This window comes from Mustela nigripes, chromosome 1 (genome assembly GCF_022355385.1).
Source record: "Mustela nigripes isolate SB6536 chromosome 1, MUSNIG.SB6536, whole genome shotgun sequence".
In the NCBI taxonomy this organism is placed as follows: domain Eukaryota; kingdom Metazoa; phylum Chordata; class Mammalia; order Carnivora; family Mustelidae; genus Mustela; species Mustela nigripes.
In genome coordinates this window covers 17,999,274-18,020,688 of record NC_081557.1, presented here as the reverse complement: position 1 = coordinate 18,020,688, position 21,415 = coordinate 17,999,274, and the positions used below count along the sequence as shown (strand labels likewise).

General features: G+C 41.4%; 1 protein-coding gene across 1 annotated transcript; it reads right to left on the bottom strand.

The window, feature by feature from the left end:
• Window positions 1-494: 494 nt before the first annotated feature.
• On the bottom strand, window positions 495-17,432 carry TRAF6 (TNF receptor associated factor 6). The gene is made up of 7 exons (XM_059405536.1): window positions 17,072-17,432; window positions 13,132-13,449; window positions 9,111-9,261; window positions 7,389-7,547; window positions 5,936-6,007; window positions 3,929-4,006; window positions 495-1,797 (listed from the first exon to the last, which is right to left on the bottom strand). Exons 2-7 carry the CDS (start codon window positions 13,425-13,427, stop codon window positions 928-930), a joined length of 1,626 nt encoding a protein of 541 aa, XP_059261519.1. The 5' UTR covers window positions 13,428-13,449; window positions 17,072-17,432; the 3' UTR covers window positions 495-927.
• Window positions 17,433-21,415: the final 3,983 nt, after the last annotated feature.

Here is a 21,415-nt window from a genome sequence, read left to right as displayed (position 1 = left end):
CCCACCTTGATCTGATGACCTCTCAGGTTATCTCCAGTGATCTTCCAAGTATTAAGAACTTCTGTTTTTAGGAAATCAATTTTGTTCCAATTAACAACTACCAAAAGGTGTTCAGTACCTTCTGTGGAATTCACTCTGCACTCAACGGACAGAGAGGGGATTTACAGCATAACACTGGCAGTCGGTACCCACGTGGTTGTCAGTATTCTTAACTCTGGAGAAGATGCTACCAGTAGCCCTAAGGAAATATGTAAGCCAGACAGAATGGAATATTTAAATAAGACAAGGTGTTTACACCAAATAAGTAAGGTCATACTTAGGGTTTCAACTAGTTTCTGTATATCCTTAGTAACACCCTGGGAGTAGGGGGGCTAGAGTGAATGAGAACTTAAGCTTTCCAAGGATTAATGTTCAAATCCTCTGAAATCCATACAAGGTCAAATAAAATGAGAACTCAGCTCCAGAGTAATAATTCTCGCTGGCACCAGCACGAGGCAGTAGTGATTCTCAAGTTTAATATATTACATATAATATAAAAATAAGCTGAAGTTTTAAGGCATGTCCATTATTATTAAAAGGTCTGAGCTTTTCTAGTCCAACCCTGGGCTTTCCGACAATCAAACACACTGAGCAAAAGCCCACGGAGGTACAACAGAGAGGTATACTAAATGACAAAAGAGCCGCTGCGATATGCCACAGGCACTTCAGTTTTTGAGAAAGCACAGAACGTGCAGATTCCCAAGGGGGGAAAAACCGCTTCAGAGATTTGTAACAGGAAGAAGTGGTAAGTGACCCATCGAACAACATTCCCTGGTGAGTATTACATCCCTCCCACTTCTTTTTCGCTTTGCGTCTTACTGTGAACCAGGCAAGGAAAGACACTGCTTTCTCCAGATGGCTTTTGGTTTTGGAACAAATGCAGGGAAGCTATATCCCTGAATCAGTACTTCGTGGCTGAAAACCCTCCCTCCGGAGACTGCCCATGTCGAAACGGGTGGAGACCTCACAGCGTACTAATAAAGTATCATCCTTGATGAAGGTTCTCTGTCTTAGGGCTTCCAGATGCATAAAAGTCACGTAGCCAAAGCCTTTTGGGTTTCGTGGGATCGTGGGTCTCTGGAAGGCGAGAAGCTCAGGTTTGGCGTCCATGATCTCTTCATGGTTTTGCCTTACCGGCGCTTCAGACTGATCAAGGATCGCAAGGCGTATTGTACCCTGGAAGGGCCAAGGGAGGTGGCTGTCATACTCCCCCTGCATTGTGTGCACGAAGAGGGATATGTAGTTAGCGCAGCGCTGAGCAGTGGGGAGCTGGAGGTGCAGGCGCATGCATAGTTTGTACCCGGGTTTGCCTGTGTAGAAGCCAGGGCTGTGAATGACCACGGGTTTCTCCTCTTCCTGAGACTTCAGGTGCATCCCGAAGTTGCCGATCTTCCAGATGTAGATCCCGTTGCACTGCTGCGCTTCTATTTCAGCAACTTTGTCTTCGAGCGTTCGAATCGTTCGTTTGAGCTCACTTACGTGCATGCTCTGAGTTTCCATCTTAGCAGTTAGCTCTCGGATTTGATGGTCTTGTCTCACGAGGCGACCCTCTAACTGCTGAATGGTTTCTTGGAAATTATGGACCTCTGGGTGGCATGAAGCGGAGACCCGGGACACGGAGGAGGAATCGTACGGCGGCATGTCACGCGGAGGTACAGGAGCTAGAGCAAGGCTCAAACTCTGGACAGCCTGAGCCAGCATTCTCATGTGCGACTGCGTGTTCTCTTGCAGGTGGCGAGCCAAGTGATTCCTCTGCATCTAAAAACCAAGCACAAGCTTTAGGCTGGGACTAGATACTGTGAGGACTAGGAAAGGGACCTAGCCAAGCCACATTAAAGGTTCTGAAGTAATGTCACCGCTTCCCTCAATCCCCCACAACCTTCCGTCTTCGTCAGATTCTTGATCCAGTGAGAAGATCTTGTGTCTTTATTCACTGAAAAAGTGAAGCTATGCGCTGAATACTTTCACCTTTCACTCAGAGAAATCTCCCTCCCACCTACTACAGTAGCAGGATCTATACCTATCCTTCCCCTCTCTCTCTGCCTGTCCAACATTAATGCTTCACCTGGGCTCTCACTGGCACCCACCTTTTTAAGACCTAGGAGGTTTGGCTCAGTTATACCCTTTCTCCTTTATCTTCATTCTCTCTCCTTTACCCTTTCCCTCAGAATATAGTACAGCTTTTCTACTGAAAAAAAAGAGTCCATCTCTCTGTTGAGCTCGTGTCTCTCTTCAGCTAATACCATTTTCTCCCTCTTCCTTTTACAGCTGAAAGGAGTCCATCTGTGCTATACCCAATTTGTTTCCCAAATGCTACAAAGTATAATCTTTCTTGTCTCCACATTCTTCTCATATCAAGAACATCTTATTATATGAAAAAATATTTGATATAACTTTTATTATAAAAGTAAATCACATATGTTATCAAAAAACAGAAAATACAGATGACCCCCCCCAAAAAAATGAATTATCTATGATCTCACCTAACTACCACTAACATTTTTTTAAAGATTTTATTTATCTGAGAGAGAGACAAAGACAGTGAGAAAGAACATGAGTGGGGAGGAGAGGGAAAAGCAGACTCCCTACTGAATAGGGAGCCTGACTCAGGGCTCAATCCCAGGACACCAGGATCATGACCTGAGCTGAAGACAGACTCTTAACCAACTGAGCCACCCAGGCGCCTCCCCCATTAACATTTTGATATAGCTCCTCCAAGTCTTTTTCTCTCTGCATACAATACAGAATCTTCCCAAAAAATGTAATCATAGTGTATACCATTTCTTCACTTTATTCTTAAAATTACTAAATGCATGCTTATTATTAAAAAAAAAAAAAAAAAAAAAGGTTAAAAAGTAAAAGTATAGCTGGACTCTCCAGAAAGAATGACTTATCATTAATAACCCACTGCTCTCTGGAGCGCCTGGACAGCACAGTGAGTGAAATGGCCGACTCTTGGTTTCAGTTCAGGTCATGTTCTCAGGGTTGTGAGATCAAGACCCTCAGTTGGGGCGGGCTCTGTGTGGGGAGTCAGCTTAAGATACTTTCTCTCTTTGGGCGCCTGGGTGGCTCAGTGGGTGGCTCATGTGGCCCTTCGGCTCAGGTCGTGATCCCAGGGTCCTGGGATCGAGCCCCACGTCGGGCTCTCTGCTTGGCGGGGAGCCTGCTTCCCTTCCTCTCTCTCTGCCTGCCTCTCTGCCTGCTTGTGATCTCTGTCTATCAAATGAATAAATAAAATCTTTAAAAAAAAAAAAAAGATACTTTCTCTCTTTGCCCCTTCCCCTGGGGCACACACGCTCTTTCGCTCTCTAAATAAATCAATCTTTAAAAAAAATAGCCATCAGTGGGGCATCTGGGTGACTCATTTGTTAAGCATCTGCCTTCGGTTCAGGTCATGATCCCCAGGTCCTGGGACTGAGTCCCGCACTGGGCTCCCTGTTCGGCGGGAAACCTGCTTCTCCCTCTCACTCACCATGCTTGTGCTCCCTCTCTCACTGTGTCCCTCTCTGTCAGGTAAATAAAATCTTTAATAACCATCAATCTCAAATATTTGACACAACCGATCACTAGTATCGAAACTAATTCTGGAGAACGTAACAATACCACCTTTTCCTTGCCTGAGTCACCAATTTCTAATACAGTCTGTTCACAACTCCTTTGATGGTCTGCTTCTCCTTCCTGTACATTCACTCTATATGATCTCGATTGACCTTCCATTATCATCATGAACCACTTCCCCAAATCAATATTCTGAGTTCCAATTTCTCTTTGGAGTTCAAAACTTACACACTGCATGTCAACCATATCCCCTTCCACTGGTATTCTCAACTCCACTACAGAACAGAATTCTTCAACATTCAAGTATAAAAAAGAAAGAAAAAACTCCTACCTTTACATGGCAACCGAAAGTACTGAAAGTGCATGGAACTGGGGCTGTCGGACAGTCTAGATCATAGTGATTAGGCATCTGAAAACCAAAACGAAGGTTGAAAAATGGTTCTCCCTGCATATCATGTTCTAGTTTAATGATCAAATTTGAAATAAAGATTTACATTTTATCTGAACAAAATCATGTATTGTCTATGAGTGCTTTTGCACAATGCAGAGTTGAGTAGTAGCAATAGGAATCATGTGGCCCTCAAAGATCAAAATAATATTTACTTCCAAAAGTCACAGAGAAGGGAAAGAGCAACATTTCATACCATCGCCCCAAACCTCTCAAATTTCCAGAAAATGCCTTTGTTTTTATTGCTAGGAACTAACCCCCTCTAGTGGCACTTCAGAGAAAAAGCACCTTCTGACTGCAAATAGGGACCAGTTAACTGCATACCCTGAAACCACTGGCTGCGGCCATTATTTCCCTCGTGACTGGCTCTCATAAATCTTCTTTCTTTTAACCAGAGCAGGTTTTGGTTACCATGGTCAGATGCAGATGTCAGAAGGTATTTTAAGCACATTAAGAGAAGTTCTAAAGAAAGTCTCAGCCTTTGATTTGGGGATTCTACAACACATTCTTCAAGGTGAGATCCATTATGCAGAATCATGTACTTTGAAAGTGGTGTCGAATTCCCTTTAGAAATTTAGTTAGACTATATTCATCATAACTACTTCAAGCAGAAATGACTGTAGAAACTACTTAGTCCAACTCTTCATTTTGCATAATTTAGAACAGTGGTCTGCAGAATTTTTGGTAAAGGGATATATAGTAGGTATTTTCAGCTTTATGGGCTTACGGTTTCTGTCACAAGTATTCAACTCTTACTGTTGTGGTACAGTAGCCATGTACAACACACCCACATGTGGGCATGGCTGTGTTCCAGTAAATGTATTTACAAAACAAGCAGTGGGCCAGACTGGCTGATGGGCTGGTCTGCTGATTCCTGATGTAGAATGTCACTTTTCTTGTCACAGATCAGTGGGCAAGTTAGGGGTACAGCCAAGATCAAAATCTAGGTTTTCTCTTAACTTCGAGTTTTTTTCCTACATTATTTTATTTTTGTTGGGTTTAATATGTGATACACAGTTTCCCTCAAAGGAAGAGCAAAAAAGAAAACCAACGAGGTGAGACTTCATAAGCAAAAAGAAGTTTAACACCTTCAAATTAAGGCTTTATTGGGAAAAGAACCCTAAAAGACTCTGTTAAAAGACAAATGGAAAAGTTTAGTCAAGTGATGGGTTTTGCTTGCTGCTACTTAGTCAGGTAATCAATTATGATCTCGGGTTTGCAGGTTTCATGGGTGTATAAATATTTAGTGACTAATATTCATATTTTGTGGGTAAACTCCCCAAATGTCAAAGGATAACAATCAGATGGAATTTTCCTTTCTCCATTAATACAAATGTGCAGTTTTCTATTCTAACTACTACTTTTGATGATGCCCATTAGCAGTCTATGGCAAGAATGAATAGAGGCGCTACCGAGCTTGGAAATCGCAAAATGTCCCACTATGTCTCAGGGCTACAGCTACAAATAATGCTTGGCTACTGAACAGACTTGCTTTCATCGGTTTCACTGTTCTCTCACTGTCACCTAAGATCCCTGTTACACAGTGTGCAAATACGTATTTCTCTAAGTTTTTTCTTTCTTTAAATGGGTAAATACCCATTTAAAAATACCCATTATTTTTATCTTAAAATGACCCAGGTTTGGTAGGAATTTTTATGAATATATAAAACATGGGTATTAGGTTAATGACTTAGGAATTTTAAGTACTTAGGTCTGAATATTTTGTTCTTTTAAAAGTACTATATTAATTTACATGAAAACTTTTCAGTTTTAATACTTCTTCAACCTGTATTCATTTTGCCTTATTGATTCAAACTTCCCATTAAAAACCCAACTCATTTCTTTAATCTACTAATGGAAATATTCACTTACAAAAGGGAATCACTATACCTGTTCTCTGATGAGCATGGTATTGCAATATTCACAGATGACATTTGCCAAAGGACAATTCTGGTCATGGATCTAAATTTTATTAGAGAAATATAAAAAAAAAAAAATCATGAGAAAATCTGAAAAAGTAATCTATTTTTATAAAAAGTAATTCACTATAAAAAAAATTAAGGACCTCAATTGGTGCCCAAAACAATTGTAAGATTAATGTACGAAGGTTATTTTCTCTCCAAAGGGAGCCATGTGTAGTAATGGCAGATTCATCTCACCTTCCAGCTCTTTAGAAGAATATGAGTAGTACACACAAGAATCTTTTAAATCATTTCTTTTGAACTTCTTCTGTGACTAGTTTGGATAAAATTTACCAATAGTATAATTAATTGTCCAACAGCAGCAGGATGACTACTTAACTAAAACTCTTACCAGGAAGGTTAAAATACTAGAAGTATTATTAGAGCAAGAAGCTTTGGTGCCCAAGTTCTCATATGCCCCAGGTGAGCTCCGTCCTTCCAGAATACAGTGAACTTGGTTTAGTTGATATACTGAGAAGTAACGAAGCTTCCCGGTTAAGTCCACTTAACCTACTTAAGTTTAGGAAGACATCAACTTGCTCAAATTTTGCCTCAGATTTCTCTATGTGTTTAGCAATTTAGCGGACTTCTTTAATATTTCATCCACTTAATGACTATGCTTGACCTTCTAAGAAAGTAGGAAAAAAATTATCAAGATAAATTTATAATAAGTAAAGTTTAAAGCAGAATCTTCATAGCTCTAAAAAAACATAAATTATAGGTAGGTTATTTTAGTAAAGAGGACACAGGATGGGGATCCTGGACTAGATCTCAGTGCTAGCTTTGCCACTGACTATATTAACATAAAATTGCTTAACCTCTTTACATCTCAGTTTCTGAATGGAAAACTGCTCTAACAGTATGATGCTGTCAAGCATCATGACATTTCTTTTTAAAGATAAACATTTAATTGAAGTATAACATATGTACAGAAAAGTGGCTTCACTACACAGGTGTAGCTCAATAAATTATCACCAAAGGAACACATTTTGTGGTTTTTAATTTATTCTCCATAGAAGTTTTAACCACCCATTCTCTTTTTCAAAAAAGAAAAGTGTAAGTCTGACAAAGTACTTATTCTACTTGTTTGTCCCTAATCCAAAATTAGTGCATTTAAAATATCACATAGAAAAGGAGATCAGCATTGGTCTTCCCTAGAAGCTTGTGTTACTTGCAGATCTACTCCAGTGGTTAAGTAGTATAAACAATGTTTTCTAAGGTACTAAAATGGTTTACTGGCCCCTCTTTCTTAAAAGTCAATCTTCTCACCACTGATAATACAGATTTAGATTGGGAGTAACATCCTCTTCTATATCCTCAAATGTGCATTAAAACTTTTTTGAGAGGAGTAGTGAAATGAATGAATCCAAGTGAGTACATGCCTCTTTATCTTCAAAAGCCATCAACACAGCACAGTTCATGCAAGAAACCTGTCTCCTCGGGCACTCTTTAAGAATGTGAATATTAAGCTGGCATTTTTGGAAGGGACGTTGACACTGGGGACAATTCATGAGAGTAAACTCACAATGTGCTTGGTGATCCTGTAATAAGGAAAATGTAATTGATTAGTATTTGCAATCCTTATGAAATTTCCTAAAAAATAAATCTAAGATTGTACTGTTCCCTTTTATAGAACAGGCTACTGAACCCGCTTTGTCTAGCACACACCATATGAAAGTCTTATTGAAATTATTTTTTATTTAAAGATTTTATTTATTTTAGAGATAGAAAGTGAGCAAGCAGGAGGAGGAGCAGAGGGAGAGGGACAAGCATACTTTGCACTGAGCACAGAGCCAAACACGGGGCTTGATTCTATGACTCTGGGATCATGTCCTGAGCCACCATCAAGAGTCAGACACTTAACGGAGTTAGCCACCCAAGTACCCCTGGCCTTACTGAATTTAAATTATGATTGTGAATTACAGGTTTATACATAGAATGTGAATTGTCAAGTTCATGTATCCAATTAGGGAAAGAAGTCAGATTTTCTGATTATTAATTTATTACCATGTCAAAAGGACCATTCCTTCAAAAGGAGCTAAGTAAAGGTAGGCACGCTGCAAATACATTTTATTATTATTATTTTTTAAAAGATGTAATTGGCTTCTCACTGTTAAACCAAAGTTTTGTTTTAAGATTTTATTTATTTGAGAGAGAGAGCAAAGCACAAGCAGGGGGAGCAGCAGAGGGAGAGGCAGAAGCAGGCTCCTCACTGAGCAGGGAGCCCAACATGGGGATCAATCCTAGCACCCTGGGATCATGACCTGAGCCAAAGGCAGACACTTAATTGACTGAGCCACCCAGGTGCCCTACAAAAACATTTTAAACACTTAATTTCAAATACAACATAAACAATATTTAATTCCTGTAAAACAACCAAGAATTGTTTTATTTAATTTAAAAGCTAATGCTTTTAGCTAACTGTGTCAACTAATCTCAAGCTGTAGGAGGACTCCATTTAGCTCATGATAAAATGCACAACTTAGAAAAACTGAGAAAAAAAGTATGGTTAGGATTCTCAGATGATGGGCAACCATATGGAGTTTGCTGCTTATTTCAAAAGAAGAGAAACAAAATTAAGAGATTAACATGGCGCCTGGGTGGCTCAGCGGGTTAAGCCGCTACCTTCGGCTCAGGTCATGATCTCAGGGTCCTGGGATCGAGTCCCGCATCGGGTTCTCTGCTCAGCAGGGAGCCTGCTTCCCTCTCTCTCTCTGCCTGCCTCTCCATCTACTTGTAATTTCTCTCTGTCAAATAAATAAATAAAATCTTTAAAAAAAAAAAAAAAAAAAAAAAGAGATTAACATGTGACACTTACATTTGAAATACTCCTGGGTTTTATTGCAGATAATGTCCACCTAAAAAATTTGTAGTAGAATACTGATTTCTTTCTTCTTATCACTGGGGCAAAGCCAGATTATATGGAATAAGAAATATATGGTTTCCACTCATATTTATACTCAATTATGAAAGAATTGGTATTAATTCAACAAGAATTTATTAACCAATTATTATATGCTAGGCACAGATGGGACACAGCAAAGTGCGTATCCTCTAGGGATGGCTGTGAATATATGCTAACAGCTAGAAAATAATTTTAATACCTCAAGATGCCTCAGTTCCATCTTCTGCAAGCAACCTTCATTTGGACACTTCACCATCAGAGAAAGAATCTCTCGTTTTGCAAAATTATCAGGAAATAGTTGATTTTCCAGCAATATTTCATTGTCAACTGGACATTTGTGACCAGCATCCCTAAAAGAAACAAGATACATACACTTCTAGTAGATTTAAATAAATATTAACATTGGAAAACACAAAACTTTAAGTCACCGCATATAAGTTCTCCATTGATTATTTCCTATGGAAAGTAACTTAACAACGTCATACTGCCTATCACCAAAATATACTGTTCTTTTGTGGACAATTTAACAAGGGTTCTTTACTGAAATAAATACAACTAGTACCATTTGGTTACCTATCAAAAACTATGTGGCATTTTAGATTTGGGGACAGATTTAAAGCAAAAAAATGAAAAAAATTACTTGAATAAAACTATTTTGATTGGCATGAAGTGAAATGAAAGTTAAGCGTGGACGCTCTGGCAGTGTGGCAGGCCTCTGTTCCCTAAGCAGCCAGACAGCGCGCCTGTAGTGCGCTGCTCGGTCACAACAAAAAATTAAACCCATGAGCAAAACCCATACAAGGTCACGTTTTTGGGTTTACTCTGAACAGTCATTACAATACTCTGGCTCACTGGCAACAGAAGGTTTCCTTTATGTTTATTTAAGGTACAGTGTAGTAGGGAGCATCTCTGTGTACTTATTCCCAGTGGTTTATTCCATCTTATGATAGAAAAAGCATCCTCAGGAAGCTTGGGTGTCTGTCACTCCCCTTTAACTTTTTGGAATGTCTCAATCTTCAAAAAATATGGCAGGTCAAGTAGGCTACTCAATCATTCAAATATTTGTCGAGCACCTCCTACATGTAAACCAACTAATTGCTGCTGTAGGTAAAAAGTTGCTGAAAAATGGGTCTGCTGTCAAAGGTCTCAGAATTAATAAAAGTGAGAGCCATGATCTTTATGAAGCCTCTCTCAGAGTGCATGTTATTACTACACTGTCAAATACTTTCTGGGAAGCAAAGAAATAGATGCCCAGAACCTATGTGACAGAAAATAAAAACAACCTTACAGAGTAAATTGGAAACCACTGTCCAAGGTATTAGCAATCACTCCAAAAGAAAATGGAATTGAACTGAGATAGATTTTGATTCCTTGAATGACTGTAAGGGATGAAAAATTCCAGCACGGTTCCTTTAAGAACTTCAGAGTTAAAGTTAAATGGTCATTTGTGACTTAGAGGGAGACAGGAAAAAAAAAAAAATGGCTCAGACTTCCTTTTGTGGCTTTTACTTCCTTTTCAGACCAAGTCCCATTACTTGCATGAACTCTATTAAAAAACTGCTAAAGGGGCATCTGGATGGCTCAGTGTGTTAAAGCCTCTGCCTTTAGCTCAGGTCATGGTCCCAGGGTCCTGGGATGGAGCCCCGCATTGGGCTCTCTGCTCAGTGGGGAACCTGCTTCCCCCGTCTCTGCCTGCCTCTCTACCTACATGTGATCTGTATCAAATAAATAAATAAAATCTTTTTTAAAAAACTGCTAAAGATTAGCTACCTTCCTCGGACGTGGGACACTTGGTAAAATACTATACATTTGTACCCACAGGAAAACCAACAATACACTTTTATTGCCTACATAATGATGTAAACAAAAATCATTATAAACAAACAAACAAAAACTGAGCCTTTAACATCATTCTCATGCACATTCTAAACCAGTGGTCTCAACAAGGGCAATTCTGCCCCCCATGGGACATTTGGCAATGTCTGGAGACCACTCTGGGTGAGTTGGAGAGAGGGGGGATACTACAGTTTCAATGAGCAGAGGCCAGGGATGCTGCTAAATCATTCCACAATAATTTCACACAACAAATTATCTGGCCCAAAATGCCGTGGAGGAGGGTGAGAAAACCTACCCTCAATAGATCTCACCAACTCAACAGTGGGTAACACAGTTTTTTCAAGAATTGACATAAGTCCCATGTTCCTTGTAACTTAAATCAAGCCAAGTCCCAAGTATGGATGTAGTTACCCTAAATTCATGTTTTATGCTAAAGTAAATTTAAAAGTTGAAAGAGAAAAACTTATAAGACAAGTGAATAGCCAGCTTAACCTACTTAAGAATGATTTTACCAATATAATTAGATATTGACTGAAAAACATAACCCCCCCAACTTCTTCTATTATTATTATTATTATTTTTAAGATTTTATTTAGTTATTTGAGAGAGACAGTGAGAGAGAGCATGAGCGAGGAGAATGTCAGAGAGAGAAGCAGACTCTCCGTGGAGCTGGGAGCCCGATGCAGGACTCGATCCTGGGACTCCAGGATCATGACCTGAGCCGAAGGCAGTCGTCCAGCCAACTGAGCCACTCAGGTGTCCCTCTTCTATTATTTTTGTTCTGTATAGAATCCTTTAGTCATCTGAAAATATTCCCATCTACTTCTGAATTATAGTAAAATGTATCTATTTCTTAGGAGATGAATTTGAATCACTTGTGGAAATCCCATCTACCTTCATATTGGCTAAAGCAACTATGATTTACTGAGCACCAACTGTGCGTCAGGCACTGTTCCTGGCAATTAGGACATATCAAGAAATAAGAGATCTCAACCCCTGCTCTCATGGAGCTTATCTTCATAAAACAAGCAGACAACAGACAAATGACCCAGCATTTCAGAAGATGAAAAGTGCTAAGGAAGAAAGAAAAGTAAATAATGGGAGACTGAGAGGGTGGGGGAGGTAGTCATGCTGTGGTATAAATAGGGTGGCCCGATTACCTATGAGAAGGTGAGATGTGAGCCATACTGGGGGAAGGAAAGAGGGAAAGAGTATTAGCTAAGCAATTAGCTGAAGTAACAGTGCTCCAAGCAGAGAGAGCAGTTAAAGCCAACTCCCCAGAACAAAGCACGCTCGGTATGTTCAAGAAACAGCAGAATGAACTGGAAGGAAGGGGAGTGTAGTAGAGAGGTGGACAGAAAACGGACTATCATACAAGACCTTGGCTTGTATTCTCAGGTGACTTGCTGCAATGCTCTGAGAAGTGATGATATCATCTTATTTTACCAGGTTGTACTGAAAACAGTCTGGAAGAAGGCAAGGATAGAAGCAGGAGGCCTGTGAGTGAGTCAGATGGCAGTAGCAAGTGGAGGCAATGAGACGGGATTTGATTTGAGATATATTATGAAGGTAGAGCCATCAATTAATACTTTCTTTAAAAATACCCGTTTTTTTACAGTTGTCCATAGACACCAGGTAACAGAATTTAACACAGCTAAAATAAGAATAATCACTTATGTAAACTTAAGTAAATCACTTAAGTAAACATTCTTTATATGGCTGGGATTATCAGATTCTAACAGCATCATCATTTAAAGTACATTTTTTTCTAAATTTTATTTTTAAGTACTCTCTGTACCCAACATGGGGCTCAAACCCACAACTCTGAGATCAGGAGTTGCATGTTCCTCCAACTGAACAAACCAGGTGCCCCTAAGACACATTTATTCTATATTATTTTCTTAAAGCATAGAGTCTCACCCTGTAGTCTGCAACAGAACTGCTTTAAAAAGAAATAGCTAATTTGCCTATTTATTTATCTGAGGGTTAGGAGGGGACAGAGCAGCAGTTACCTTTCATACCACAGCAGAAATGAGGAACAATCTAAATTTCTCAATTTTCTGTCCAGTGTGCTTTTCCCTAAGTAACTTTTTATGTGTAAGACTACTCTTGGGAGGTCTTGTGTTCTATGTAATAATGTTCTCTGTATTTGGTCCTATTACTGGATACAGTTCTTATGCTCATGTACCTTTTTTTTTCCCCCCCAAGAGTTATTTATTTATTTGAGAGAGAGAGAGAACACATGCACGCAGTGGAGAGGCAGAGAGAGTCTTAAGCAGACTGAGCTGAGTGCAGACCTTCATGACTCTGAGATCACCACCTGAGCTGAAACCAAGAGTCGGATGCTCAAATGAATGTGCCACCAAGGCACCCCACTCACGTACCTTATTGACTTGATGATGCAAGCTTTACAGAACCTGTGGCCACAGGGTGTTTGCACTGCTTCCCGTAATGCCATCAAGCAGATGGGGCATTCATACTTGCTTTCCAGGGGTGGGTCAAACTCCACATCATACCCCTGGACCTCTTCCATAAAAGAACTGGAGAGGTTCCCCGTGCTGGCGGTCCCACTCACACTGTCATCTTTTGCAGCAGCGCTACAGGAGCTGGTCATGGCAGCACAGCAGTCACTTTCAGAGTGGCTGGATCCACAGCTGTTTTCACAGTGTAGCAGACTCATAGTAACGTGACTATCAATTGCTCTGTAGAAAGAGTGAGGAAAAAATGCCTTAACACACATATACATACACACATATACATGTCACAGCTTATCTACGCAAATCACTTTTTAGTTGAAGTACGTTAGCTATGCTGATATTATTTACAGAAAACTTTTAAAGTTCTTTGAGCTTTGCTTTATGGCTATGATTTTTTGAGCTGTGGAGTTCATGATCTAGGAGAGAGAATATAAGATTAAGAGAAGAAAAGCACCTCAACAGTAACACTTAGTTTTATCACAATTATCTGCTTATGTGTCTGTTTCCTGTGACTGAACTCAAGAATTTTTATATCTTCAGTACTTAGCACAGATCTTTCATATAACAGTTGCTCATAAAGCATCTGCTGAAGACCTGAATTATGCTACTGAAGTTCCTTCAAGTATCATAAGGTGAACAGCACAGAGTGACCAGCAAGCAGTGCAAGGAAGAGCAATGCGCAAGGAATCGGGTGATCATGTGCAAATACCAGTTGTGGGATTTGGGGCAACCTAACAATTTGGCTCTTGGTTTCTTCTTCAAATTTAAAATTCTACAAGTACTTCAAAATGTTCAATGTGGGGATTTCTACTATGTAGAAAGAATGGAATTGAGAATATATATGTGTATGTCCTTTTGCCTTCAGTCAGGTCAAGTGACTATGTCTCATTATTAATGACTGGAAAAACACGTGAGATTTCATTGGCCTACGGAAAACTATTGCTTTCATGGGAGGTGGGACGCCTTCAAATTCTGAACCATTACACTATTTATGAATTAGAAGCCAATGTCTAAAAGTGATACCCAGCATATGTAACCAAGTCTCTGTTGCAGATAATTACACCTGATAATTAGGCATTATCTGGCACAGATATAATAATGTGCCAGATATAGTTCTATAAACAGAATGTAAGCCTCTAGTCAATATGGTAGATGTTTATCCCCCTCCCTGTCTCAGTTTCATATGAAAATCCTGGCTGCCACTAGGCCAAACAGTGGGTTAGGATGGTAATCCTGTATCTTTTACTTCCATACCTCCTTCTTTTTCCAGACACCTTCTTCTCAAAAAGATCAACAAAGGAAGAGGCACTGTTCTGGCTGGAGAGGCAGTGGGTGAAGCTTAGATGCTGGAATTTGAAGACAGGGGTTTAATTCTTTTCTCCATTATTTGGTGTAGGACCTGGATGAATCAGGTAACCTTCTATGCTTCAGTTCCCTCATGTATAAACAGAGATAATGATGAAGCCCACCACAGAATTACTGAGGATTAAATGTGTTAGTATGTGCAAAGTACTTAGAACTGCATCGGGAAGAATGAATTATTATGATGTGCAGTTCCATATAGCAATTTTATTTAACAATTTTACTGCCTCAATTTTACCAAAGTGGAAACTATGGAGCATAAAAGAGTTAAGTAACTTGCTGGAAATCATAGGCAAAACCTGAAGTGTTCCCCCAAGGTTGATACAAAGTAACTACTGGCCAATTCCCTATCATTTAAAGAAGTTCTAATATTAAACTGAATAGCTGTGAAGAATGCAGTCACAGTCTTCTCACTTGTAAGGTGCTTTATAACAATATCCCCTGAGCCTCAGTCCATGTTTTGGTTCAACTGTTCCTGGTTTGCAAAGAGTTTTTTGGTGTGTACAATAAAGTTTTACCAATTACTACTTCAGAGATTCGCTGGCTTGTACTTCTACTGTTTTTGAACTTTGACAAAGCACAGCCTTAATTAAATATTGTGGGATATAACCACTGATGACTTATTTAGACTACAAAATGAATAAATATTGTCATAAATCATGGCTTGTCATACATCATGGCTTAAATCCACATACTAGTGTCTGGGTATATATTACAATCCAAAGAGTACAACGTTAAGTATCTGAGGGAAGGGGGTAGTATGGTGATGCCAAAAATGTGCTCCTCTACAATCAACAGATACTAATGAGAGAAAGCATCTCAACTAAAGAAATCAACAAGGTATGTCTTGAATTGGTCAATTTTAAGTCAATGGAAAATTCATTCATGGCAAAACACAAAAATCCTATAAAGTAAAACGATATATAACAAAATACTGAGAAAGTACCTTTATTCTTCCACTAGCTTTAGAAACAACTATTCACAAACTCTTTAAAATCTATTCCTGGGGGCGCGCCTGGGTGGCTCAGTGGGTTAAAGCCTCTGCCTTCGGCTCGGGTCATGATCTCAGGGTCCTGGGATCAAGCCCCATATAGGGCTCTCTGCTCAGCGGGGAGCCTGCTTCTCCCTCAACCCCTCTCTGCCTGCCTCTCTGCCAACTTGTGATCTCTGTCTGTAAATGAATGAATAAAATCTCTGAAAAAAAAAAAATCTATTCCTGAAATGCAAAGACTTGCAAAACGTGCAGCACTGGCCAAGGAGTGCTGCAAAACAGTCAGCTGTGAGATCTGAATTTTGAATACAAATTCAAGAGGCATTCTCCTTCCTAGGCACTATTTGTTTTCCTCCTAGAGGCAAGGATCTGAACCACTTCTTAAAATCCACAGAGCCAACAGTGTATCAGCATCACGTATCCCAACTTACCACAGAAAAGGTCTGGCCTTTACAATTCTGAAATACTGAGAAGTATATAGAACATGCAGGTTGAAACTCTGCTCATCATATGGGCAACAAGTGCCTGAATGAAACACATTCTTTCCTTGAGTCACTAAAAGGCCACTCTGTCCTTAAACCACCCCAACCTCAAAATCAGCAAAACCCTTTCTATCTTCCCCAGCAATCACAGAGGAGTGGATGTTATGGCAGTGGGTTGGGTTCACAAGGCCAGCACTCAGACATTCTTGACAAGTTTTTCTCGTTTCTACCCCCGTGTAGCAAGACAGTAGTAACCTGTTCTCCCGAGAAACAAGAGAAACACGCAAATACTATATATTCCAAGCTGCTAATACTTTAGGTGCTTTCTGTTCACATTCAAGACAGTCCTAACTCTCAACTGGAGTTCCCCTATAGCCAAATACTAGGAACAGCTTTATCAGCCCTGCGTCTGGAACAATCTCTACAACTACCGAACGCAGGGGCGGAGGAGGAAACATTCATATCATCTGAACCTTTTTTTTTTTTTCTTTTTAAACTTGCTGCCTGGGACCTCCATCGAGTTCAACAGGGAACCCAAAAATAGCTTTCCCCCACGACAGTGACAGAGAGCGATGGGAACTTAAAAGGTTTGCGTTTTGTTTTCTTTTTTCCTTTAAAAAAAAAAAAAAAAAAAGCTGGTAACAGCTCCGAGGGACGGGAAAATCCAGGAGGCAATTTCCTTTTCTGGAAAGGGGAATATGCGGGGCGAAGGGAGGCAGGGCTAAGGAAGGGGGCGCGGGATTCCCGCCGGCGGAGGGAGGGAGGGGTGGGGGTCCCCGCAGGCAGGGGGAGCAGAGATGAGCGGAGAGGGGTCGGCGTCCCCAGGGGAAACGTCCCCTCGTTTCTCTCTGGGAAATGAGGAGACAGAGGGCGGCCTCCCCAACCTCTGGGAAGCGAAGGGACAGGGGGGCGGCGACCCCGACCTGTGAGGAACCGGAGAGGAGGGCACGGCGTCCCCAACCTCGGGGATAAGGCCGCGGCCGCCGGGAGGAGACGTCCGAAGAAGACTCACCGCTCTCGTCCGCTGGGCCACCGACTCCAGCCGGCAGCACGACTCGGCTCCGCCAAGGCTCCTCACTTCCGAGCTGAGGCGACCTGGAAGCCAATCTCCCTACCCGAAGGCCGCTTCAGCTGCGACCCCGGGCCCGCCCGGAGCCCAAGCCCCAGCCGCGGACGCCCCTACTTCCGCCTTCTCTGCTCTCCCTGCGCAGCGAGGGGCGGGGATCGGGCGGGGGCGGAGACAGAGCGGCCTAGCGGGGCCCGGGTGCCCCCTGGCGGCAGTCCTCCACGGACCCCGCAGGCTTCGGCGCAGGTGCGGGGCAGGTCTCGCTGTCAATCAACCCTGTGCGCTATGGCTGGGCTTCCTTTGCGGCTCTCGAATTGGGTATCCCACCTTGGAATTCCACACACCGCAGTCCTGAACTGGTGTGTGTGGGTGTGGGTGGCTGTGTGGGCGGGTGGGTGGAGCGTTTCTATAGCTTCCCTATCCAAGCAGGAAAAAACCCCAGCTGGGTTAGATCACTTGACCTTCGGGAATTCTTAAATCCCTCCCCAACTTGCCAGGAAGTTTCCACAGTACTTAGAACCCTCTGTTATTATCACCTGGTCCTTCTCCTTTAACCAGTCGAAGGGAGTCAAACCCATGTATTAAGCATATCTTTGAAACTGCTGCCAATGACACCAGCTTCTTTTCTGTCACTGTCATGGGAAAGCTATTTTGCACTCCCTGCACTCCCTGTTTAACTGGAAGCAAACGTCAAAGGAATGTCACCGACACTTTGCAGGAGATACACAAAAGATTCCCACCCCCTCTGCAAAGGTGGCTCATGTTCACCGCTAAGGCGGGGTGGGTATTATAGGGTAATGGTAATACAGTTTTAAAATCACTTTTAAGGGACTTGTGAGAGGAAAAAAAAAAAAAAGACTAGTAGGTAGAGAGTTGTAAGAGATGGAAACAGAAGGGCAGGCAAGGGCTAGATCATGCAAGGTCTTGTAATCCATGCAAAGGAGATTTATAAGAGGGAAGAGATGTGAAATCATGCATGGGAATCGCTCTGGCTACTGTGTGAAGACTAAGGACAAGGATGGAAGAAGGGCGAAGGGGAAAGGACATTGTGGTGTTCCAGGAAAGGTGGGGACTTGAACTGGTGGGCAGCAGTGGATGTAATTAGAAGTGGGCAAATTCTGGACGCATTTTGGAGGGAGAGCCCCATATCATAGGACTTGCTGATTGGGTCTGAGCAGGTGATAATGAGGGACTGTTATATATATATTTTCAAGATTTTACCTACTTATTTGAGAGAGAGAGAGAGAGAGAGCATGAGTAGAGGGAGGGGCAAAGGGAAAAGGAAAAGCAGGCTCCCTGCTGAGAAGGAACCCAGGGATCTTGACCTGAGCCAAAGGCAGACGCTTAACTGACTGAGCCACCCAGATGCCCCAGGACTCTGATATATATATTTTTAAAATATTTTATTTATTTATTTGACAGAGATCACAAGTAGGCAGAGAGGCAGGCAGAGAGAGAGAGGAGGAAGCAGGCTCCCCGCTGAGCAGAGAGCCTGACGTGGGGCTCGATCCCTGGAACCTGGGATCATGACCTGAGCCGAAGGCAGAGGTTCTAGCCCACTGAGCCACCCAGGCGTCTCCCCAGGACTCTGATATTTTTGATGAGCAACCGAGTGGATGGCGAGGAATGAGAGAGGACCAGGCTGGGAGAGAAAAGAATCCGGAGTTTGTATGTTTCCATCCGCTGAAGCTTGAAATACCTACTAGTACACAATTAGAGATCTTTAGTAAGCTGTGGAAGTAAGGCCTCTGACCCCTAAGGGAGAGATCAGACCTGCAATAGTAAATTTGTGAGGAGCAGCCATATAAACAGTGTTTAGAATCACCTGAATGTTATCGCCTAGGGAGACTGTACTTAGGGAAGGGATGCAATCTGATACCCACAGAGTGGACAAAAGCACCTTCGAGTCAGATTCCTTCTCATGCCAGAAGCAGTCAGAACAAGAAAATAGATATGTTAATATTTGATAAAATTACAGATCAAGAAAGAATGAGTCAATCAGAAGAGGAATTAGAAGTGATGGAACCTAGAAAAAGGCCAGAGATGCAATATGGCATTTCTCATGTACATTCTGTTTTGGGGAGAAGGTGCCCAGGATCAAACTCTCCCCCTAGCTCTCTATTTTCAAAGGCAGGAATTTGGGAAATGGCCTGATGTCATTAATCTTTGACATGTAGAAGCAATTGGTAACAGGGGCCAGACAAAGCCAGAGGAGTACATGAAGGAATGTTATCCAATGGAAGATTCTGGTCTTGGAATATATGCCAACTATGCTAAGTTTCAGAACAGCCCTCCTCATTTCTCCTTCCCTGTCCCCACCCAATTCCCATTCCACCAAAATCAGAGCAGGCCTGTGAGTAGGTAATGAGGAGTGAGGGTGGGCAGGTGGGGGCGGGAGGTAGGGAGCTCAGAGGGAAGATGAGTGAGGTGTATGTACAGGTGGATATGTATGAGAAGGCTCCAGAGGGGAACTTCAGACAGTTCTAACAGGCTTTGGGGCTATGCACTTAGCTCAGTCTCCTGTCCAGGTTGAAACCAGACTCTGAGCCACTAGACGGCAGAAATTTAGCTTTAAATCTGCTTTGCAGTTTATAGAAGTTCCTAAAATTCTGTATGGCTGGAGGGTCTGGCTGACTCATTCAGAGGAGTGTGTGACTATTGATCTCAGGGTTTGGGGTTCAAGCCCCATATTGGGCCTAGAGATTACTAAGAAAGTGAATAAACTTTAAATAAATTGTTAGGGCAACGAGTTTTCTTTGATAAAGCCTGTCTCCTAGCAAGAACTTAAAAATAACTTGTGCTGGGGCGCCTGGGTGGCTCAAGGGGTTAAACCTCTGTCTTCGGTTCAGGTCATGATCTCAAGGTCCTGGGATCCAGCCCTGCATCTAGCTCTCTGCTCAGCAGGGAGCCTGCTTCCCTCCCCCGCCCCGCTCCCTCCTCCCGCCTCTCTGCCTACTTGTCATCTCTGTCTGTCAAATAAATAAATAAAATCTTTAAAAAAAAATAACTTGTCCTTCTCCACCCTCTTCCCAAATTCTAGTCAAAAACCTAGACATTTTCTGAGTACATTCATCTTTCTTGCTCCTGGAGAAAGGAGGGGATTCTCTTTTTTTCTTCATGTGGGAGAATGGGAGATGGTGGGTAGATGTCCAATGCACTGGGACTGGTTTATTTCTTGTTCACAGCTCATGAAGAACTTTGAGATGATATGTTGACCCAATTTACTGCTTTCCTTGAGAGAAAGAATGTACCAGCTAGAGGAGGGGAGTATCTATTTGTGAGTTGTATTTTTAATGTAAATAAATTGCTTTTGTCTGATGTGTATATTTGTTTTCCATGAGCTGTCTTAATGTAGGGGCACGCTGGGTGGGAAAAATCAGTTTTTGAACTGACAGAGCTAAGGGACAGGCTAATTAATCAAGGTAAATGATACCGTATGACTTCTTTTGGTACATTCTCTCTGGATATATTTTTAAAAATTACTATCAAGAAAAATCATCCAAAATTGAAATAAAGGAAAAGGAAGGCTGGTATCCTTTCAGTGTCATTTAATAACACATTTTCCTAATAATTCTTTAATTATCGGTGTCTGAGAATTCACCTATGTGTGATTTTACTGGTTATTATTTGATTAGAAATCACACATTGAAGTTACATGGTCGCTTACAGATTTCTGTCTGGTTAAAAAATACAACCCCAGAGACTAAGGCACAACATGATATTAGCCAATTTTGTATCTAGGAACCCCATAAATTCAGTTCAGCATTCCTTTGGCCGACCACATAAAATCTGCTTCTCCAAGTCTTCTTTGAATCAGCTTTTTCATCTTAATGATACCCTCATTAATTGTTTGAATAAAATCTTAGACGTGTTCATCCTATATTTATCTGGTAGCCTTGTGTGTATTTTTTGAAAATTATACTTTAACATTATAACATTCCTACGCAACTCTCCTTCTTTCCAATATTAACAAATGGAGTAAAACTTGGAGTACAAATTGCTCAGTCAGATTTATGCATGTTTGATGGTTAATCTTTTGAATGGGATAATGTCGAACCTCTTAGGACATCCGGATGCTTCTAGAAAACTTTAATCATGGCACTGTAACACAAAACCACAAATGTATCTAGAAGCTTTTGGCTTATCCATAATTTGGAACACATGGAGGCTTATCATTTAGGAAGTTTCTAAGTTCAAAAGCCTGATTTGTATGTGTACTACTGGATGCTAGGTGTGGAAATTCTCACACCAGCATGAGAGCAGAGGGTCTGAAACAGAGCGGTAAAAAGT